The following is a 24,054-nucleotide window of genomic DNA, read 5'->3' as shown; positions in this document are numbered from 1 at the left end:
CTGCCACTTCTCATTTTCATAGTCCCCAGCAACACTGAACGCTAATAACTTTTTAATGTTTTTTTTTTTTTGTTTGGGACTATATTTTAGCTGACGAGGGTATGTGATCACTTTTGAAATGAACTATTAAGATGCCAGAACACCATAGCTACTGGTTTAATCTTTATTTGGGTATCTTTGTGGCATAGTAGATGCATGGAATGGCAGTAAGAAGATTTTAAGACTTGTAATGGTGGTGCAAGAGGACAGAGCTGCCATCTAGTTACTAGTATTTCTGTATCTTTCCTGTAGTATGAATTGTATTTATTTTTTAAGACTCAGAAATAAGGCTCTTATAAAAATCCTATTGTCCATACCTTAATTGTGAAATTTCAGGAAGGTTAATGTTAGAGATTTTTTTTAAGAGCATTTATCTGTGTAGGTATATGTTGTATTTGTGCCCATTCTAACCATGGATCATATTTAGGCACAGATTGAACCTCTCTTGTCTGGCATGTGACTGGTGCCGAACCAGAGAATTTGCCGAACCATAGGAGGTCAATATTGTCTAGCAGCATTACCAACACTTCCACTGCTTTCTGGGCTCTTAGAAGACATTGAGGAGTAAATTAGAGCTAAATAACAGCACAGAACACTGAGAGCCAGGACTGGGGTCTGTAAACAAACTTTACGGGATTGTGGGAATCTTGGCCACACCCATGAAAAGTAGACACCTGGCTAACTAAAATCATGCCGGACCACAGATGTTGCCGGACTAAAGAGGTTCAACCTGTATCTTCATTGAAGGAAATTCTGCCCATACACACGTACTTGTTTTGGAGGTTAGCTGTATCCACCCATCCCCTTGAGCTCCAGGTACATAACGGCACGTTAGCTTTGTTTATTGCCTACCATATTTTGTGAGATCTGGGTGAATTCTGGCTGGCAACTCAAATCATACGTAAGGCTACTTGATTTCTATGTTCTTTCCTCTGCCCATGTACACAGTTGTACACCTAAGGATAGGCTTTAGCTCTGTATAATTTTTATACCGTATGAGCCAGTGGGTGGAAATGAAACTAGACAAATGCAAGACTAGAAATAAAGCACAATTTTAATCGTGATGATTGGAAGAGTTTATCCGTAACACGAAATCTTTAAACTCAAGACTGGATGTCTTTACAGAAGATACAGTGTAGCTCAACTAGAAGTTATGGTCTTCATGCATGAATCACTGGATGGAATTCTCTGGCCTATGTTTTGCAGTCTAGATGAACGTAATGATCCCTTCCAGCCTTACAAATCTGTGAGCGTAAGGCTACGTCCACACTGCAGTCTATTTGCATCAGCATGTAAGCTACACGCCGCAGTGAAAATCTGGCTGCATCGACACTGCGGTATGTAGTTGCAAGTGTCAGAGAGAGACTTTAGCAGGGGGAGGGAGTGGGGAAAAGCTGTGGCAGCTGCTGCTGGAGCCTTTTCCCTCTGCCTCTCCCGCCAGAGCCTTTCCCCATTACTGGAGCCTTTCCCTGTGTCAGGGAAAGAGTCTGGCAACTGTGTGCTAAAAGTAGCAGTGAAAACAGGCCAGGCCCTGCTTGGCTATGTAGCGACCCGTATTCGGGTACATACCCACAGGGTTCAGGCATGTTGTTACTTGCCCAAGCAGCGCCTCACCATCAGCACTGCTGTGCTAGCAGGTTGGGCAGCGAGTGCTGCAAGGAGTGTGCTGTGGAGAGACACTTACATACAGGAAAGATACCCAAGCTCGGAGGAGAAGGGCCAAAGCCTATTCCAGTCAAAATGATGCCCGTGTCTGCATCCTTAAATCCATCACCTGCCATTTGTTTGAGCTAGCTGTCTTGTCCTCCAGGGACTTGGGCCTGGCAGTCCCAGAAACCTCCCTGCCCACAGGGGAGAAGAGTGAGCCTGTTGGGATGTGAATTCTTGTTTGTAAAGTTGGCCGTATTTTAACATTCGGTTCTGTTTATGAAGGGATGATAAATGATGAATAGATCTTCTAATAAATGATTAATCAATTGGCATCGTTTATAAAGTCCAGCAGGTCAATAGGTTGCCTAAAACCATAGCTTGTAAGTGCATATACAATACCTGCTAGTGCTGTGCTTACAATAATCTGTAAGTAATGCCTGTAATCTCATTTAGTTAGTTAACTGGTAAAACATTATGCTTACCCAGTTAACCAATTAAATGGAGGGGGCAGCCCCTGCTCCCACCACAGGCAGACTGGAGCAGCCCCCGCTGGTTAACCGTAACCGGTAAGCATCACCTAGTAAGGGTGCTGCTAGCTGGATAACCATTCACATCACAGACTGTAACATACGTCTAATCTATTAATTTACCAGCCCTTTCTTTAACCATTGATGAGTAAAATCATAATGTAAAGTGTGACCTATAAATCTTCATAATTTAGCAGTTCTCTAGATGTCAGTGTGCCATATAAAAACCAAATACAATAAGATATGTTAATACAATACAGCTTTTTAGATGTAAAGGAAAATACATTAGTTGGTATAAAGGTTTCATGATGCTTTCTGACAATGAAATGGACCACTAATCCACTTGAGTTCTAATCCTGTGTAACTCTAAGAGGGTTGTGTAGCAAAGGGACTGGGATTTGGAATTCCCTAATTATATTCTTGACTTGCTATATACCGTCTGGCAGTGAGTTTAATTTTCCCATTCCTTCATGTACTCATAAAATATGGCTAATACATTGTTCCTGTATAAGATGTTGTGAGTGCTAATTGATGTTTGCAAAATAATTTGAGGGCTTTGGAAAAAGTGATAGTGATAATTCAGTACAAATAGCAGAAATCTTCACTCCATCTCCTGTTTCACAGGAGACCATTCAAGGGGACATGGATGTTATGAAAACCTCTTTGGTTTTTATTTAACAAGTGTTTCGGTGCTGCCGATGGCAGATACAATTATTACCAAGCTCTGCTTGAGTTTTCTTGTATGTTCTTCTGCTTTAAATCATGCAACCTCCTCATTTCCAGAAGAAAATGTGAAGTTGAAGTGGGATGGAGATACAGGTTAAACCTCATTACTCCAGCATCTTTGCGACCTGACAGGTGCCAAACCAGAGAATTTGCTGAAGCATAGGAGGTCAATATTGTCTAGCAGCATTACCAACACTTCCACTGCTTCCTGGTCTCTTAGACGACATTTAGATGAAAATTAGAGCTAAATAACATCGAACACGAAGAGTCAGGATTAGTGGCTGTAAACCAGTGGTCCCCAACCTTCAGAGGCTCCCGGGCGCCCGGGAGGTGGGGCCACTCACGCGCCGGGAACCCGGGGGCGGGGCCGCTCGTCTGGGGGCACGCTAGGGGACTGGGATGCCCTTGCACCCGGCGCCAGCGTGTGCCCTAGGGCCGGGGCTGGGGCCGCCCAAGCGCCTTGTGCCATGGGCCCGGGGCCGGCGCTGCCGCCCGAGCGCCTGCATGTGCCCTGGGGCTGGGGCTGCCCGAGCGCCGCGCACCCAGGGGCCGGCGCCTGCCGTGTGCCGGGGGTGGGGCTGGCCCAGGTTGTCAGCGGGTGCCCACGAATGCCCTGGCGGGCGCCATGGCACCGGGCACCACGTTGGGGACCACAGCTGTAAACAAACTTTATGGGACTGTGGGCAGTACCCATGATAAGTGGACATCTGGCTAACTAAAATCATGGGTATTGTCAGACCAGAGAGTACTGGACTAGAGAGGTTCAACCTGTATCACTGTGATAACCAAGTTTATTTCAGTACTTTCAACCTCATCACCCTGTAAACCAGGATTTTTCTCTTCCATTTATCACACCCTGTGCTGTGCAAGCATATTTGATATATGCATACCGACATGTGTCTGCACACACATTACATTGTGGAAGAATCTTATGGTTCAAGTGTGTTGACTTAAACTATTTAATGAGGTGCAATAAATCTTGAAAAGACCAGCTGGCACTAGAGCCAAGCTTCTCATCTTTTTACCATTACACTGAAATGTGAACAATAGTGGAAAGAAATACAGCTTTTACTTATTTATTTTAATTTTTCTTTTTGTTTAAACATAATGTCCTATTTGAATCATCCATTTATATATAGGTTGAAGAGCAGGGTGGATATTTTGAGAAATATGAAAGATCTAAAAATCTTGGATTTCTCTCTTGGATTTTTTTTTTCTCAAATTCAGAAAACTTTTATTGCCATGACAGCATGGTGAAAATTAGTATCCCGGTAATAGCCAGGTAGTGGTAGAGTGCATTTCAAATCTGACGGTAGTGTATCTTTCTAGCCCATTCCTCCTAGTTCTCTCACGTCTCTTGGGTTCCTCCTCTTCCTCCCACACATCACATTCAAGATGTTTCTTCCGTCGTGATCTTTCATACCTCTGTTCCTCTGCTTTTCTCCTTTTGTATATTATTGCATTGCCCCTGTCATCCATAGCCCATTTCTCTCTCACAGCCTTCATGCTTTCTCCAATACCGCATGGAGGGCTCTCTCCAAACTATACAACGAGGAGGCTCCACACACTCTTAATGCAACTCCTCCCTCGAGACTCACTTATGCCATGAAACCTTTGGGAAATTGCTAGCTAATATTGGTGAGGTAGAAGCTCACTGGGGATTGTCAGGGATACAGCATATTCTGTTTATTTGTATGTTGTTAAACAATTAAGTGGTTTTCAAACTCTTTTTTTTCATAACCCAGTTGAAGAAAATTGCTGATGCCTGCGACCCAGCATAATTTGACTGGAGTGTGAGCATCAGGTTTGGGCCGAGGATGAGAGCTTTGGGTTGCAGGAGGGACTCAGGCTTGGGGGAAACAGGGGGTCAGGACTGGGACAGGAGGGATTTATCTGGAGCAGCTCCTGGTAAGCGGTGCAGAGGGGGGGGGGGGGGGCGGGCTAAGGCATCTTCCTGGCATTGCAGGACATGCCGAACCCTGGAAGCAGCCAACAGCAGGTTCCCAGCCAGTGGAAGTGTGGAGCTAGTGCTCAGGACAAGGGTGATGTACGCAGCCCTGTGCACGCTCTTACTCTCCACCCGCCCACCTAGGAGCCAGGCCTGCTGCACATTCTGCGGTGCCAGGAGAGGCAGGAAGCTGCCGTAGCACCCCCACTGATCTCCTGATCCCCTTGCAGCCTGACCCAGGGCCTGACATTCCATCACCCAGTACTGGGTCGCGACCCGTCGTTTGAAAACCATTGTACTAATCCATGCATGTAGCTTGACTGGCATAGCGTCCATGCCTCATTAATTGTACCTGCTTTATTCCTGTGAAAGGAAATGTCTTTAAATAGTGCTCTCTTTTCACACAGCTGCATGCATTGAGCTCTTCCATGTTTCCAGCTCTGTTGTTTTGCATCAGTTTCTCCTTTAAGAAATAATTGATTGAAAACCAAGCCGATGCCCCTGGACTCCCATTAGAGAGCCCAAATGAGCTTTACAGTATAGCCCCTGGTGACGGCTGACTCCAGAAGCAATAACTGTCCCTCTTGACCTTGTGATTGCAGCATTTGATGTGTGCTGGGCTGTGGTGCTTGGTGGAAGGAGACACGTCTTGTAAAACTAAGCTGGATCCCCCTCTGGATGGCACAGAATGTGGCGCCGACAAGGTAATCCGAGTGCTCCACAGCTGTTTTGCTTTTTATGATGCTGTTTATGGACTGATGTTTTTAGGATGAATCCATCAGCCCGTATTTTGTTCTGACTGATTTGTGCATGCTCCTAGATTAACAGCTGGATTAAATGGTATTACATTATTTTTCTTTTCTTTGGTGTATATGGTTGTAGCTTCTGGAGGTCCCAAGAGAAATCAAGGCCCCACTGTGCTAGGTACAAATATAGAAGAGAAGATAGTTCCTGCCCTGAAGAATTAACAGTCTAAGGACCATCTGTAACTCCCTGTGTAGTAAGATGCTCTTCAGTTCCATTGGTTTCAGTGGGACTCTTTGAGGCATAAGTTACTTTTCAGTATGATGTAGAGAAGCACAATATGGCCCTACACTTGAGAGGTAATATAACAGGTAGGCTTAAGCAGCAATTTATGGGAGGAGGAGGAAGGATGGGAGTAACGCCAATAAAATTATGCAGTTATGTAGCTCAGTGAGGATTTTATTTCTTTAAGACCTCTACCTAGGAATATTCCTAGGTTTAGTGGGCCCTGCAGACTTAACCAGATGGCTCGTACATATTTGGACTTTCCATAGTTCAGAGTACTGGAGAAAGTCGTTAATAGAAAATGAATAAAAACGCATATTAGCAATTGCTTGTCCATCATTCTCCACATACCTGACTTCTATACTAGAGTGTTTACTTTTGGTAGATTTTAGACTAGAAATTTCACCTTATATTGTATGTTAAGGGAGATTCATTTAGGGTAGTTGTGAGCAACAATTTTCTTAGGGGGGGTCACTCCGTGAATTTTGGTGAGTTGACAGGGGCCAGCTCCAAGCCTCTAGAATGGGCAAGGCCTTGAGCAGAAGGGGCAAGAGAGTGTGAGAGTGTGCGAGAGAGACTGTGTGTAAGAGCGTTTGTGACAGTGTGTTTGTGTGACACGGATTTTGTATGCTGGTTGCTATTGGGCAAGTTTCTGAGAGCTGTCATGTGCTGTCTCTTTAAGACAATGGAGCAGGATGGTTTTCCCTGTCTCTCCCTTCCTCTGCTCTGCAGAGATGAGGTGTATGGGGGCAGGAGAGTGTGTGTGAGAGAGATTTGGCTGCTGGAGAAATCTTAGAAACAGTGCCCTGACTCTTAAGACAGGCACTCATCTCAGTCATTCATCATACTTCAGACTGGCGCTGTTCCGCTGTGTGTCTCCCTCCCCCCGACTCCTGTTCTGCAGAGGTGGGATATGGGGCAGGGGAACTCCCTGACTTCAGCACTCCTCTCTCCACTTGCATAGCTAGTAGGAAGTTCCTGGTAGCAGCTGGGCTGAGGGAGAGAGCAAGGTGGAGGGAAGGGCAGCTGAGCACATATTGCCCTCATGCTCAGCTAATCATGATGTCTTGTGGAGTAGGGATCATTGTAATGAAAATGTTGTGTCTGGATGCAGTTTTTTGAACCTGCTTTCTTCAGAGAGTGTGGATTAAGTCCTAGTACCTGAATGTTGTTTACAGCTGATAAAGTGTGCAGGTGGCGCAAAAACTGGAGGGAGGTAAACGACAGAGGACAGGTCACAGATAAAGAGGAATCTGGCTGTCTTGGTAAACAGGTTGCAAGCCAACAGCATGCATGTTAATACAGCTGACTGTAGATTCATTCGTGTAGGGACAAAGACTGTAGCAGATACTTACACAATGGGGGATGGTGTCCTAGGAAATATTAGCTCAGGGAAAAAATTGGAGGTTGTGGTAAATAATCTATCAGCTCCCAGTGTGATGCTGGCCCAGGTGTGATTGCAGCTGAAATACAGTGTCCTTTTCTGGTGTCCACAATTCAAGAGAGGGTTCAGAGAGGAACTATGTGACTGATTAAAGGATTACAAATCCTACCCTATACTGATTCAAGAAACTCTGCCTCATTAGCTTAATGAAGAGAAGGTTACGAGATGACTTAATTGCAGTCTGTAAAGGGAAAATATTTAATAATGGGTTCTTCAGTCTAGCAGAGAAAGGTCTAACATGGTCCAAGGGCTGGAAGTTGAAGCTAGACAAATTCAGACTGAACGTCAGATGAGGCTAATGAACCATTGGAACAGTTCATAGAATCATAGGATTGGAAGGGACCTTGAGAGGTCATCGAGTCCAGCCCCCCGCCCTCAAGGCAGGACCAAGCTCCGTCTACACCATCCCTGACAGATGTCTATCTAACCTGTTCTTAAATATCTCCAGAGAGGGAGATTCCACCACCTCCCTTGGCAATTTATTCCAATATTTGACCACCCTGGCAGCTAGGAATTTTTTCCTAATGTCCAATCTAAACCTCCCCTGCTGCACTTTAAGCCCATTACTCCTTGTCCTGTCCTCAGAAACCAAGAGGAACAAATTTTCTCCTTCCTCCTTGTGACACCCTTTTAGATATTTGAAAGCCGCTATCATGTCCCCCCTTAATCTTCTTTTTTCCAAACTAAACAAGCCCAGTTCATGAAGCCTGGCTTCATAGGTCATGTTCTCTAAACCTTTAATCATTCTTGTCGCTCTTCTCTGTACCCTTTCCAATTTCTCCACATCTTTCTTGAAATGTGGCGCCCAGAACTGGACACAGTACTCCAGCTGAGGCCTAACTAGTGCAGAGTAGAGCGGCAGAATGACTTCACGAGTTTTGCTTACAACACACCTGTTGATACAACCTAGAATCATATTTGCTTTTTTTGCAACAGCATCACACTGTTGACTCATATTCAACTTGTGGTCCACTATGACCCCTAGATCCCTTTCCGCCATGCTCCTTCCTAGCCATGGTGGATTCTCCATCACAGCCAAGTTCCAAAGTAAGACAGGATGCTTTTCTGAAAGATGTGCTCTAGGAATTATTTGGGGGAAGTTCTGTGGTTCTCAGCCTGTAGCCCGCAGGCCACTTTCAGCCCAGTCAGTACAACTGCAGCCCATACAGGGCCATACAGGTAGTACATGTAGTGTATGGACGTGGCCCAAATAACACACAGGGATCTGCGTCTGCTGCCCACAATGGGAAATAGGTTAAGAATCATTGTTCTGTGGCCTGTTATAAAGGAGTCCAGGTTCCTTCTTGCCTTGTAATTTATTAATCTATGAATTACGTAGATACGTGTGTTATTGCGCAAGTTACAGTAGAGGGCTCCATCCTGCAGTCATAAGAACATAAGAATGGCCGTACTGGGTCAGACCAAAGGTCCATCTAGCCCAGTATCCTGTCTACCGACAGTGGCCAGCACCAGGTGCCCCAGAGAGGGTGGACCGAAGACAATGATCAAGCGATTTGTCTCCTGCCATCCCTCTCCAGACTCTGACAGACAGAGGCCAGGGACACCATTTTATCCCCTGGCTAATAGCCTTTTATGGCCCTAACCTCCATGAAATTATCTAGCTTCTCTTTAAACTCTGTTATAGTCCTAGCCTTCACAGCCTCCTCTGGCAAGGAGTTCCACAGGTTGACTACACACTGTGTGAAGAAGAACTTTCTTTTATTAGTTTTAAACCTGCTACCCATTAATTTCATTTGGTGTCCTCTAGTTCTTCTATTTAGGGAACTAATGCATAACTTTTCTTTATCGGCCCTCTCCACCACTCATGATTTTATAGACCTCTATCATATCCCCCCTCAGTCTCCTCTTTTCTAAACTGAAAAGTCCCAGTCGCTTTAACCTCTCCTCATATGGGACCCGTTCCAAATGCCTAATCATTTTAGTTGTCCTTTTCTGAACTCTTTCCAAGGCCAAAATATCTTTTTTGAGGTGAGGAGACCACATCTGTACATAGTATTCCAGATGTGGGCGTACCATAGTTTTATACAGGGGCAGTAAGATATTCTGGGTCTTATTTTCTATCCCTTTCCTAATAATTCCTAGCATCCTATTTGCCTTTTTGACCACCACTGCACACTGTGTGGAAGTTTTCAGAGAACTGTCCACGATAACTCCAAGATCTCTTTCCTGATTTGTCGTAGCCAAATTAGCCCCCATCACACTGTACGTATAGTTGGGGTTATTTTTCCCAATGTGCATTACTTTACACTTATCCACATTAAATTTCATTTGCCATTTTGTTGCCCAATCACTCAGTTTGGTGAGATCTTCTTGGAGTCCCTCACAGTCTGCTTCTGTCTTGACTATCCTAAACAGTTTTGTATCATCTGCAAACTTTACTACCTCACTGCTTACCCCATTCTCCAGATCATTTATGAATAAGTTGAAAAGGACTGGTGCCAGGACTGACCCTTGGGGTACACCACTAGTTACCCCTCTCCAATCTGAAAATTTACCATTTATTCCTACCCTTTTTTTCCTGTCTTTTAACCAGTTCTCAATCCAAGAAAGGACCTTCCCTCTTATCCCATGGCCATGTAATTTACACAAGAGTCTTTGGTGAGGGACCTTGTCAAAGGCTTTCTGAAAATCCAAGTATACTATATCTACTGGATCCCCCTTATAGTTATCCGCATGCTTGTTAACCCCTTCAAAGAACTCTAACAGATTAGTAAAACAGGATTTCCCTTTACAGAAACCATGTTGACTTTTGTCCAACAAATTATGTTCTTCTACATGCTTCACAATTTTATTCTTTACTATTGTTTTGACTAATTTGCTCGGTACTGAAGTTAGACTTACCAGTCTGTAATTGCCAGGATCGCCTCTAGAGCCTTTTTTAAATATTGGTGTCACATTGGCTACCGTCCAGTCATTAGGGACGGAAGCCGATTTAAAGGATAGGTTACAAACCACAGATAATAGCTCAGCAATTTCCCATTTGAGTTCTTTTAGAACCCTTGGATGAATGCCATCCGGTCCCGGAGATTTGTTAATATTAAGTTTTTCTATTTGTTCCAAAACCTCCTCTAATGACCCTTTTTAACCGTTTTGGTTTACGTTGATTGAAGACAAAGTTCAATTTTCCTTCCTTCCCTTCCCTTCCCTTCCCTTTCCCCCCCTCCCCCCCCCCCCCCCCCCCCTTCATAATCAAAGCATGTCCTGCTTTCCTTAGTCCTGAAGCTCCAAACACTTAGAATCATAGCACACTAGAACTGGAAGGGACCTCGAGAAGTCACCATGTCCGGTCCCCTGCCCTCATGGCGGGACCGAGCGCCATCTAGGTCAAGGGTGTCCAACCTCCTCACCACCGCTCTCAGCCCATCCCACCCACTGACAGCCCCACGGGTCAATGCCTCCTTCTCCTTTTCCTCCTGCCCACTGTGATCAGCTCTCTCTCAGTGGGAGACACTGGGGGAGGGGGGGGGGAGCATGGGTTTGACAGGCTCTGTGAAAAGGGTAGGAAGTGGCAGGATCCTAGGGGGAAAGGGTGGAGGGGGACAGAACCTAGGGCAGAGCTGGGGGTTGAACCGTGAACACCTGCCGACCCAGTGGAACATTGGAACCTGTAGCTCCAGCCCTGGATTTGGTACCTATGTAAGGAGCCACATATTAACTTCTGAAGAGCTACATGTGGCTCTGGAGCCACAGGTTGGCCACCCCGATCTAGATCATCAGGTCTATTCAACCTGCTCTTAAATATTTCCAGTGATGGAGATTCCACAACCTCCTGAGGTTGCACCTGTGCTTGGCTGTATGCTCGGGAATAGTCTTGTAAACACCATGCACAAGGATCTGCAGGACCAGGGCCTTAGCCTGTGCTGTGCTGACATTTTGTGTTTTCAGTGGTGCCGAGCTGGGGAATGCGTCAGTAAGACTCCCATTCCGGAGCACGTGGATGGAGACTGGAGCATGTGGAGTCAATGGAGCATGTGCAGCAGGACGTGTGGCACCGGCGCCCGATTCAGACAGCGGAAATGCGACAATCCCCCGTAAGTCGTCTCCTCCTCACGATGCTTTAACATGCAGTGCGCTGGGAAATGCAGGCACCAGGAGTGGCTGTTACTCAGTGCACATGAATGGCAAGGGTCTCAATAAGGAAAACCCAAGCATAATCGGTGGTGGGACTTCCCGAGCAAACAAGATGCAGAAGAATCAGCTTGATGTGCGGGGCTGAGGGGGTTCCCGTCTCAGACATCCTGTTGTCCCAAGTCAGACATAACATTAAATGTGATGCTGTTTGGAATGAAAACGAAACTCTATGGCCTCTTGATTCATGCACAGGCTGAGGCGGTGTCCCAGCATCAGCGCACAGATCAGGGTCTCTGCTCTGTGTGACTATTGGGTGGGCTGAGGGGAGGAGCAAGTGTTTTTTCCCCCATCTACAGAATGGCTCTAGTGATACTTAGCCCCCTTTGCAAAGTGCTTCCAGATTTCTCAACGCAGGAGTCAAATTAGGGGAGGCGCAGATATTCGTAATATGTCGTATGTCCTGCTTGGCTCCCCTCATTGGGGCTCGGATATCTCCTTGGCTGGTCCTTGGGCTTCTCACCCAGGGAGATAAATAAGCGATGGTATCTCTAAACACCAGCCACTTGTGGCACTAGAATGAGCCATCAGCTAGGTGGGTGGTGCAGATCTGGGGACCTTCCTCTCCTTACTCATGATAGGAAAGATGAAACCAGCGGTGAAAGTAACTCAGAATTCTTACAGGGACTGTCCTATTATAACCCGGGTCCCTGCCAGCTCTTGAAATAGCTCCCTGCTGGCTTTTGCCGCAGCTCAGCCAGCTCTTGCCGGAGCTGCCCACCAGGGTGCACCCACTTACTTTGACCTCTGGATGAAACGATGAACAATAGTGCCATTTAAATGATCATTGCTGAGTATCTGATTCATAATCCCTTGCAGGGAGGAGTAGGGCAGTTCATGTAGCTGTTGTAAGCACTTTGCTGACACAGTTCTGCATCGCTTACAGTTAGTTCATGTTTGAGGCCTTCTTCACAACCAGGACAGCTAGAGGCTGTTTTGTTGTTTTTTTTTAATGAAACCTGATATTGTGGAGAGCAAGACAATTGCTTCAGAGAAGTGATGTTGAGCTGTGATTACACTTCTGTACAGCCCCGCCTGGATTTTACCAACTCCTTTTGCATTCCACAAGAGCCCAATGTGGCTTTTTTGTAATCGGTTGAAGCTGATTTAACACTCTCCTTACCCCTGCTGCTGACCAAACCTAAACCTATTCATTGTCTCGCTCATTACATTACAGGGTTGACGGCCTCCAAGATGGCATGTTGTTTTTTAAATTCTTTTGCTCCTATACACTCTTGGCGGGGGACACACATGTGGTCTTTTCTCACTTTATATTCCTGGCTGCATCCCATAGTGTTCTGCATCTGGTTTATTCACTGTCCAAAACTATTGACTAGGGGATTTATTTTAATTTGTGTGTGTGTGTGTGTGTGTGTGTGTGTGTGTGTGTATGTGCCTGTTTGTTTGTTTTAGGAATGTTGTTTTCATATGGGAATATGTATTCTTGCCAGCTGACCTTTAAGCTGGGGGGGGGGAGCGACAATATTTTTTTAGATCCGTTGCTTTCCTGGGTGCAAGGTAGGGCTTTGTTGCTGCACATTCTAATTTTAGAGTTCTGCTGACTGGCCCAAAGCTTGCAGTGCCTTTGTGTGTTCCTGTAATATAAGAACTAGAGAACACCAAATGAAATTAATGGGTAGCAGGTTTAAAACTAATAAAAAAAAGGTCGTCTTCACACAGCGCACAGTCAACCTGTGGAACTCCTTGTCAGAGGAGGCTGTGAAGGCTAGGACTATAACAGAATTTAAAAAAGAGCTAGATAAATTCATGGAGGTTAGGTCCATAAAAGGCTATTAGCCAGGGAGTAAGAAATGGTGCCTCTGTTTGTCAAAGGCTGGAGAGGGATGGCAGGAGACAAATTGCTTGATCATGTCTTCAGTCCACCCCCTCTGGGGCACCTGGCACTGGCCACTGTTGGCAGACAGGATACTGGGCTAGATGGACCTTTGGTCTGACCCAGTATGGCCGTTCTTAAGGTCTTATGAAGGGGTGTGAGTGTCAAAAATAAAGGCTGAATTGGAGACCGGGCGGGATCTTTACCTCTGCTCCAGCCACTTTATGCCACCTGAAAGGGCGGAATGGCATAATGGAGTCTGAAAAGCCCTGGTTCCAGTTCAGGTACTGCAAGGAGACCCATGAGACTGGCTACCAAAGTCTGGTTGTAGGTGTGTTGGGGGCAATCAGGATGCTGCAGAATGGGCTCACAGCAAGCAGCGCGGAAGCCCGTATGGCAGTCCCAGAGCCCGTATGGCGACCCTGCTGGCGGAACTTCGATGGGCCCCAAAGTCTGTCTTAATTGTGTCTGGGACCTCTTCAGCGCTCAGAGCAGCTGTAAACCAGGTTGGCCCCCTCCCTTTCTCCAGGCTGTGAGTTAAGGGCTGTTCAAACTCTGCCTGGAGAGGTGGAAATGTCATGGCTACATCGTCACAAACTGAAAAGCAGCACACATGAAAATAATTTTCAAAGAAGCAGGGAGGGAGATACCTATATCATCACTGCTGATTTTTTTTTGTTTATTTCAGCGAGTCGTCCCCCTCCCCCTCCCATCCTGGAAGCAGTGAAACCCCCCAGTGTCCCCCATGTGCCAATGGAACATAACTCAGTTATAAATAAAGGACGTGAATTCTGGATTACACATAAACGGGTACTGCAGTCCTTATGTCAACAAGAACAAACTCAATCATTTCTCTAACAAACTTGGGCTCCATCTAGCCCCATTCCTGTAGCGTGTGAGCCCCCTATATAGAGGCAGGCAGAAGCAGTTCCAGGTTATTAAATCAAACCCAGTGCCATTTAACAGAATGGGTTCACAGCATGCAGCGCAGAACCTGTAGGCAGATTTTTATTTCAGAACCTGCTTATCGTTTGGTTCACCAACAGTATGTAGATAAGACCCATTTGTTCTGTATACTGGTAGACCAGACTAGATTTAGATTGGTCACACACTGTTAGTTTAAAGTGGGTCACAAATTCATTTTAAGGGAATCACTGATCTGGCATTAAACTCCCTGCTGCCTGGCTGAAGCCAAAGTCCAAGCATCTTAGCTTTGTGGAGGCTCCTCTTGTGTGGGTCTTTGGGAATTGCCCTTTTTGATACTCCCTAATGCTGGTCTTGAGTTAGATTACAGAATCTAGAGAGACACCAGGCACTGTGGTCATGTGCAATGTTCCTTCTAATCTTTCTCAAACATGCAGGACTTTTCTATCCATGTGTGGAATAATTTTATGTGTGCAAAGGCATGTGTGAACATGCACCATCAGTAGAAACAAAAACCTAGCTGTGGGTGCTCTGCTAATCAACTGCGTGGCATATGAATCTTTCCTGGGTGGCCACACAGCTTAAAGGAACACTGGTCATGTAGTAACTTTTGTTGTCAGACGTGGGTCTCAGTGTAATGAAGTCTGAGAATTGCTGGATTAGACTGCAAGTGACTTTTGTGTGCTTAGTGACCAGTGTTACTGTAGTAATATTTTTTGAAAACATCTTTGTAAAACTCCATTGTACTTCAAATTTCACTTTTCTTGTCCTGCTGATGCCTTGAGAACCTTGTGAACCCAGATCACAATGTGTTAAAGCCAGAACTTCTCTTGATAAGAGTACAGTAAATACATGTCCAGTTGTGTCTGGCTTTCTGCCGCTGTAAGCTTAATAAGCTTCTCTCTCTCCCCATCCCCTCCCTCCCCACCCAGGATGTGAAAGGTTTGGCTCGTGGGTCCCACCACAGACAGGGGCTGCAGGCAGGGGCTGCCCTGGGCATCTGGAGCAGCTCCTGTCCATGGCAGGGTGGGGGACTTCAGGGAGAGTCTGCTGCTAATTGGTTAACCGCTTAAAACTTCACGTTTAACCGATTAGCTAATAAACGGGATTTTACATCTCTAATATACACACAAACTCACAGATGTACGCACTCCTCCCCTCTCCCCCACACGCATGTAATATAATTTGCTGGAAGTTAAAGCATCTGATGTTTTATGTGAAGTAGGGATGTAAATACCCATTTAAAAAGTTAACCAGTTACTTAGTATAATGTTAATGGTTTAACCAGTTGATTGTGGAGGGCTGGGATCCCACGGCGGGAACTGCTCCAGGACTTCTGCAGCTGGGATCATGTTGGCCTGCCCACCGCAGGCAGGGGGCTCTTCCAGTCCAGGCCATGGTCCAGCTGGGCAGCTTGCCATGCGTGGAGGGCTGCTCCCACAGAGCCCAGACCTCCGGTTAACAGGTTCACTGGTAAGCAGTAGCCTTAACAGCCTGTTAACCCAGTAACCAGTTAACCTTTTACACTCTGAAGGTGAAGGTGAGATTCCTACAGGAAGGAACACTTGGCTGAGTGTTTTTAGTCAGCAAGGCTGAGTGTCTGCAGCATCCAGTATATGTTTAAAGAATTTAAAACTCCAGACACAAGTCCTCCCAGAAGAATTCAGAGTCAATCCAGCACATCTGATCCCTTTCACTTGTCTGTGGGAGACCAGACTTGTCACCAACAAGCAGACACTAGTTAAAGCCGTTGCTCTGATGACAGAATCTTAAATGTCACATAGTGATTTCTATCACTATTCTACATGCAAGGCACTACATTTAGCCGTTTGGAATGGAAATCCATCAACCATATGACAAAACTTGACCTAACCAAGTGAGTTATAAGATCAAGAACACACATTCCTGAGCATCCAGAAATATAATTTATACTATCATGTGCCGAAAGTGTCCGTCTGCTGTGTACATTGGACAAACGTCTCAGACACTTCGCCAAAGGATCAGTGTCCACAAAACAGATATTAGACAGGATCACAAAGAAAAAACAGTTTCTTGCCATTTCAACCAGCAAGGACATTGTCTCAACGATTTGATTACCTACATCCTGTTTCAAAGGCCTTTTAAGACTACACTTGAAAGAGAATCCTCTGAACTGTCGTTCATGCTTAAATTCAACACTTTACACTTAAGTTTGAATAAAGACTCTAATTATCTTACCCATTACAAAGATAGCTTCCCCAATTATCACCTCTAATATCATTAGCTCACATTTACCTCCCCCCCATCCCTCTTCTGTTCTGAAATTTGATTTGTCCTTTTCATATGTGTTCATTTTTTTTTATTGTATCCTTTGGTATATATGGTTGTGACAATTTTCTTCCACTATTTGATCTGAGGAAGTGGGTCTGGCCCACAAAAGCTCATCACCTAATAAACCATCTTGTTAGTCTTTAAAGTGCTACATAGTCCTGGTAAATGTCACAGTACCATTGGGGGGAGAGATGTTTGTTTTCCAAGAGTTTATAAGACCACTGTCAAAATTTGATCCTGGCTGAAATTTGTCTGTTAAAGTTCCCAAAGCTGGGACAATGCTTCTGTAAACTTTCCTTCCAGTAAGGTGTCCCAGTCTGCATGGAGCAGAACGCCATCAACAACCATTGACTTGTTACCTCACGAGTAGTGTTGAATGCCTGGTGGCATCAAATCTGAATACTGGAGGGACCCTTAGGTAACTTGGGGGGTGCAATCTTGCAGACAGTTCAGGGCCCAGTTCTATAGCCAGCATTTAACTTCACTGTGACAATTCTCCTAAGTAAATACCGGATCTGTCCTATAGTTTCTAATCAACCTAGTGCATGGTGCCTATAGGTTCACTCGTTTGGGAGGGAAAAACCTTTGGAATAAACTTCCATGCTGCTTAGGATTGAAATTTGGTCGGTGTCACCTATTTATGTACATCCGCTAAGCAAAAATAAGAAATTGACTTCAACCTTTGCTACTGCTGTTATAATTGTAAGGGTGAAATTTTATCCATTGAGGGATAGTTAGGAAAATATCTAGAGGACTTTGAAATCAATAGACGAGGGTGTTTAGGTGTCCGTGAGGCAAACCAAAGTCATGTTCAAGTAGTGTCCCTATGGATAGAGCCCTGCAAATCTGCGGGTATTTGCAAATCGTGTGTGGACTGCAGATCGGCTGCGGATACACGTTTTGTATCTCCACAGGGCTCTACTTATGGGTGCCCTTCTCAAGCCTAGGATCAGAGATTGTCGGTTAGCAAGGTCTCTTGCTTCCTTATGCCGGATACAGAGGCCATGTAGGGAAGTATGGGTGAACCACCCTCACTTCCTTCTCAGTCACCTTGGCCTCAGACAGAGCCCTGGTGTGTTTCCTTGAGTTTCCTCGGCTTTTCTAATAATTCCATAGTGGTTCAGACAGTCTGTAGAGTTATATAAATAGGAACACCTACAGCTGCCGCTGTCCACAGTGGACCCTGCAGGGCTGGGGCAGTGGATTGTTTTGTTCCACTCTTCCCCCTCAGGGGCATTTATTTTTTTCCTGGCAGGGCATGCCTGGCTCGACAGGTTTCAGATGCTGCCTTCCCTGCCAAGAGGCTCTACGTCTGAGCGACAGTCACGCTGTGCGTGTCCGTTGCTTGGGAGAGCTGCATGTCTCTGAGACATGCAGCTTCTTCCTGGCCCTCCAGTCATGACAAGGGAAAACAGGGAGCTGAAACTCAGACTGCTGCTAATCTTGGATCTAAGAATTCTAAACCAATTGGTAAAGTCTGAAAAGTCTAGGATAGTGACTCTGCTAAAATATTGAAAGGGACTGGGTTTTTGGCCATTGGCCTACCAGAGGCCTTTTCCATTGCATTGGAAATGCCTACGTGTCCCTGTAGGCCAGGATCATTTCCACTACCAAGTGCTTCCCTTCAACCTTTCATCAGCTCCAGCAGTGTTCTCAAGAGTCCTGGCAGGAATGGATGCTTATCTCCTACAAGAAGTGATCTTCGTCCTCCCCTACCGCAACAGCTGGCTACTTACGGGCCACTCCTGCAAAGCAGTGCTATTTTCCACCCAGATGTCCCTTCTCTGTTCCAGAAGTTGCATCTGCAGCTGAATGTAAAAAGTGTCTGCTCCAAACCCTGTACAGAAGGGATGTAGATGGACTCATTGACAGCCAGGGCCTGTCTTCTCTTAGATAGCTGCATAATCTTGTTACCTCTGGTACGGGCGGTTCAGGGGAGCCCTTGGACCACAATAAGGCATTGTCTCAACTCCTGGGCTGCATGAGGTTGACCACCATGATGCAAGCTGCCATGTTTCTGCTGCTTCCAGAGCTGGTTGAGACTGATTGGTTCTCCAGTCAGACACACCTCCAATAGACAAGTAAGGGTTCCTCTGCAAGGCAAGTGGAAGGATCAGCTGTGCAGATGTTTCTTTCTCTCACCCAGCCCACTAAGGGTGTGTCCAGACTCAGGGTTTTTTTCGGGAAAAGTAGCCTTTTCCCGAAAAAACTTCCCCTGCGTCCAGACTCAAGCCGCGTTCTTTCGAAATTATTTCGAAAGAACGCGGCTTTTCTTTCGATGGCGGTAAACCTCGTTTCACGAGGAAGAACGCCTTCCTTCGAAAGTTCCTCTTTCGAAAGAAGGCGTTCTTCAATGTAAAGAGGCCGTCTTCGAAAGAGAGCATCCAGACTCGCTGGGTGCTCTCTTTCGAAAAAGCGGATTTTTCTTTCGAAAGATCCGCGTGCAGTCTAGACGCGATCTTTCGAAAGATGCTCTTTCGAAAGAGCATCTTTCGAAAGAAGCCTGCAGTCTAGACATAGCCTTAGTGACAGATGAGTCACTGTCGGCGTGAGGAGCCCACCTCCACACACTCACAACTCAGGGCAGATGGTCAACTCAAGAAACCAGTCTCACCTCAATCATTGGAATTCAAGGCTGCCGGGAATGCTTGCTTTCACCCCTCACCATATTCTCCATGTTCTTTATCAATAGAGTCCTGCGCAGACACAAATTTCTACCTGTGGCTGTAGATCTCCACAGACAGAAATCCGTATCCTCTGTTCAAAAAGGGCTCCCAGGAGAGTAGTATGGTGCCACCGGCCAGTGTTCCCCGTAAGCTGGATGCTTGGGCAGCCACTCAGAAAAGATGCAAGTGCCACTCTCCTGATTAGCAGAGTGCCCACCGCTAGGTTTTTTGTTTGTATGGGTGGTGCACATGCCCATGCCTCAGTGCGCATAACATTTATTCCACACATGGATGGAAAAAATCTGTACATGGATGGAAAAGATTAGAGGGAACATTGGCCACCACTTTCAGGAGCCAACAGCCCATGTCAGGAGCTTCTGCCAGCCATGCAGCAATACTATCTCCAGCACTGCTGCTACCACATCACTTGCCTTGGGGCATATGGCCCTGTTGCTGGTGGGTCTTGAGGCAGTACGGTGCATGGTTGGAAGGAGCTGCGGGTGAGGGGCCCTGGCTCTTGTGGGTGGTGGCAACCGTGCTCCTCTTCTCTGGCCGCAGCATCTCCTGGGATTAGAGCCCTGCAGATCAGCCAATACCGATTTCTACCCACCAGTATCTATATCTGCAGGTAGAAATTTGTATCTGCACAAGGCTCTATGTATCAGGAAGCAGAATCCCCCACGCTGAGCTGTGAAGTCATGAAACAGTGGAATTGGTGCACTGCTCCTCAGATCCAGATTTCAGCGGCCTGCCTCCCAGGAATGCAGAACACCCATAGCTGAGGTCCTCAGCAGACACTTCTGCCAGGGTTGTGAATGGGAGCTAGACACCCACATTTTCTAAAATGGGGACTGCCTGCGGTGGATCTCCTTGCTACCTCTAGGAAAAAGAAGTGTTTTCTTTTCTGCTCAAAAATAGATCTGGGCCACCATTCTTGGGAGGTACCTTTCTTCTTTCTCTCGATAGAAGGTTTTTTTCTGTCTGTTTCTCCAACACCATTGATACTAAGGGTGATGAGTTATCCTCATTGTGTCAGTCTGTTTGAGACAAATTTGGTACCCGTTCTTGCTTCATCTAGTTGTCCAAGTGTTATTTAAGCTCCCAACCATTCCTCATCTCCTGTCGTAGGATGCTGGTCCTACCCTTTACCCCAGCCTACCAATTGTCTACCTCAGAGTGTGTCTCCTAGATTGTTTATGGGGTTAGATTCCTCCTCTTCTATGGAAGTGGAACAGGTGTTGTTAAATAGTAGAAAGAGATCAGCACTACCTGCCTGTGGAAATGGAAGAGATTCTTCTGTTGGGATTGTTGTTGCTACCTCCTGCTTGATCCAGTGTTACTCTGTCATCCTGGATGATCTGTTTGATCTAAAGATATTAGGGTTATCAGTTAGTTAGTTTGATTAAAGCTACAATATCAGCCTTTCATCCTCTAACCCTAACCTGGTACTCTTGCCTTATGATACTTCCATTCCAACCGATGGCTGGCAGTGTGTTTTTAGTAGCATTTGGATATAAAGGTGGCTTTTTAGTAGCCATCATGAGGGGCTTGGGTTGGGGAGATTGGAGCATTGGTGGCAAATTCCCCCTGCCACCATTGTTCTTCAAGAACAAGGTCTCTTTTCCTCCACACCCTAAATTCTTACCTAAGGGTCTATCAGAGTTCCACCTTTAATCAATCCATTCATCAGGGTTTATCTCAAAGCCACAGAGCTCTCTGCAGGAATCAGGACCAAACTGTTCAAGAAGTCACCTTAGTGTTTCATTTTCTTTGTGGAAAGATCCGCAGAGTCCTTTTGATCTCTATTGCGGTACTATCAGGAGGCTATAAGAACATAAGAACGGCCATGCTGGGTCAGACCAAAGGTCCATCTAGCCCAGTATCCTGTCTGCCGACAGTGGCCAGCACCAGGTGCCCCAGAGAGGGTGGACCGAAGACAGTGATCAAGCGATTTGTCTCCTGCCATCTCTCTCCAGCCTCTGACAGAGGCCAAGGACACCATTTTATCTCCTGGCTAATAGCCTTTTATGGACCTAACCTCCATGAAATTATCTAGCTTCTCTTTCAACTCCGTTATAGTCCTAGCCTTCACAGCCTCCTCTGGCAAGGAGTTCCACAGATTGACTACACGCTGTGTGAAGAAGAACTTTCTTTTATTAGTTTTAAACCTGCTCCCCATTAATTTCATTTGATGACCTCTAGTTCTTCTATTTAGGGAACTAATAAATAACTTCTCTTCATCCACCCTCTCCACACCACTCATGATTTTATAGACCTCTATCATATCCCCCCTCAGTCTCCTCTTTTCTAAACTGAAAAGTCCCAGTCTCTTTAACCTCTCCTCATATGGGACCCATTCCAAACCCCTAATCATTTTAGTTGCCCTTTTCTGAACCCTTTCCAAGGCCAAAATATCTTTTTTAAGGTGAGGAGACCACATCTGTACACAGTATTCAATATGTGGGCGTACCATAGTTTTATACAGGGGCAGTAAGATATTCTGTGTCTTATTTTCTATCCCTTTCTTAATAATTCCTAGCATCCTATTTGCCTTTTGACCGCCGCTGCACACTGTGTGCAAGTTTTCAGAGAACTGTCCACGATAACTCCACTATCTATGTGGATGTATTATCACTTGTTGTGATGCTGTGGGCATTCATCTTCCCCAAAGGGTGAAAGCACATTCAACCAGGTCTTGCAACATCTCCAGCAGGAGTTGTCAGTAGGCAGACTTAGGGTGGACCTCCAGATATTTATGAACAGATCCCAAACTCTTTACTTACTATCATTATTGTTGGGGGGGTATGCATTATTATATTTTCTACTGTAGAGTCTGGACCTTGACCAAGAAATATGGATCTTGACAAAGAAAAGACTACCCCAATCCACAGCATTACAGAAGAATGTACCAGTATCTGAAATATGCAAGGCCCCTTAACCAGACTTCAAGACATACATTTTTGGAACACGACACTATTATACATGCCGTTATATCCGAGATGGCACTTGGTTCTGCAGTATTCTTGTCAGCTCTGGACTTCGTTCCAAAGCTCCCTCCTCCGTCTGGGGATACTGCTCGGAAGCCAGCTGAAGCAGAGTACCCCCAGGGACACTACTCTCAGGAGAAGAAGAGGTTACTTGCTATGTTCAGTAACTGCAGTTCTTTGAGCTGTGTCCCTTTGTGGGTGCTCCAACACCTGCCCTCCTTCCCTTCGGTTATAGGGCCTTTGGAGAAGAAACTGAGGGCGGCTCACTTGTAACATCTTTTTTCCAGTCTGAAACAGGAATTAGAAGACAACTTTTATCCTCAAAATGAAAACTTGGTACGTTAGTTCCGGCCTGATGGGAGAATGGGGGAACATCTGTCGTGAGAAGTGTGTGGGCTGGGAAATAAAATACAAAGGGATGTTTGTTGTATTTCAATGTATCTTTGTGATCACATAGCACTGCACCCTGCATCCTCTTCTTGCTTTATGTTTGAATCACTGTTTCTCAAGGGGAAAAGTGCTTAAAAGAGAACGAAATGAGACTCCAAAAGGAGACTGGATATGATAAATGACAGTCTCGTAATGTGGGCTTCAGAAATCTTCTTTTGTCTTCTTAAGAAGTTTTGCTTACTAAGGGAAGGTAGTAGAGAGGGTGCCTCAGTGCTGCGTAACCCCCAGGAAGACTCGCATGGAGGCATGGGCTCAGAAATGATTTGGGTGTGGCTGACTGGTGAGCACACCAGCCTACGTGTGGGCTGTTTAATGACCACAAGGGCTAGCATCTTGGTTTTACATCTCATCCCAAATGCAGACCATACGGACAGCATTCTGTTTAGTCTGCAGAGCACGTAGTGCCAAAGACCTGCCTTTAGTATTGTTCCCAAATGGCTGTTTCTGATGAGTCAGCTGGATGTGCCGCACAGACCTAGTGCTGTCTTCAGAGGTGCTCCCAAAGCATGTGTTGCTTTTTGTGGGAGCTACTTGAACATCTGGAGGCAGAATGTGGCCCATGGTAAGTAAGTGTGTAGTTGGGAATCTCTGAAGGGAATGACACAATCTGTTAGCTTGGGGAGGGATAGCTCAGTGGCTTGAGTATTGGGCTACTAAACCCAGGAATGTGAGTTCAATCCTTGAGGGGACCATTTAGCGATCTGGGGTAAATCTGTCAGGAATAGTACTTGGTCCTTCTGTGAGAGCAGCGGACTGGACTCAATGACCTCTCAAGGTCACTTCCAGTTCTAATGATCTATGATTCTAGCTGAGCTGTCTTGGTCAGGGAAGGTTAAGCAGTGATGTACCTGTGAATATCTGTGCCTCTTCCACTGGATATCTGCTCTATCTTCTCCATTTATAGCCCTGGGCCAGGAGGCAAGAACTGCCGGGGAGCCAGTGTGGAGCACACCGTTTGTGAAAATTTACCCTGCCCGAAAGGAGCACCAAGCTTCAGGGACCAGCAGTGCCAGTCTCATGACAGATATACCAACAAGAAGAAAAGCCTCTTGACAGCTGTCATCATTGATGGTAAATTCGCCAACTTATTTCCCCTTTTTCTTTTCTTTTCTTTTCTTTTCTTTTCTTTTCTTTTCTTTTCTTTTCTTTTCTTTTCTTTTCTTTTCTTTTCTTTTCTTCCAGCCATTTTCGATTGAGCCTGCTGGCCTCTGTTTATCAGCAGAGACTGTTATGTGGTAACCCCCACAGTGCACACCTGGAGGGCAGTTAAAGGGAATTCCTAATTCTCACAACCCTCTTGTCTCCCTTATTTTTAGCCGCTCAATAAAATCTATTGGGCAGGCCAGTTCTACAGACAGCCTGTGGATGTAA

At 45.7% G+C, this 24,054-nt stretch overlaps 1 protein-coding gene across 3 annotated transcripts in view; it reads left to right on the top strand.

Moving 5' to 3' along the window:
• ADAMTS17 (ADAM metallopeptidase with thrombospondin type 1 motif 17) overlaps positions 1–24,054 on the top strand; it is a 323,015-nt gene that overhangs the window by 169,638 nt on the left and 129,323 nt on the right. For all 3 annotated transcript variants that reach the window (XM_075896952.2, XM_075896951.2, XM_075896953.2), the window contains exons 11-13: positions 5,493–5,594; positions 11,270–11,415; positions 23,588–23,754. In XM_075896952.2, the coding sequence (XP_075753067.1) occupies positions 5,493–5,594; positions 11,270–11,415; positions 23,588–23,754 (415 nt within the window). The remainder of the gene's footprint in view (positions 1–5,492; positions 5,595–11,269; positions 11,416–23,587; positions 23,755–24,054) is intronic.

Source organism: Pelodiscus sinensis, chromosome 14 (genome assembly GCF_052426305.1).
Source record: "Pelodiscus sinensis isolate ZL-2025 chromosome 14, ASM5242630v1, whole genome shotgun sequence".
In the NCBI taxonomy this organism is placed as follows: Eukaryota; Metazoa; Chordata; order Testudines; family Trionychidae; genus Pelodiscus; species Pelodiscus sinensis.
This window is presented reverse-complemented; position numbering and strand designations above follow the sequence as displayed.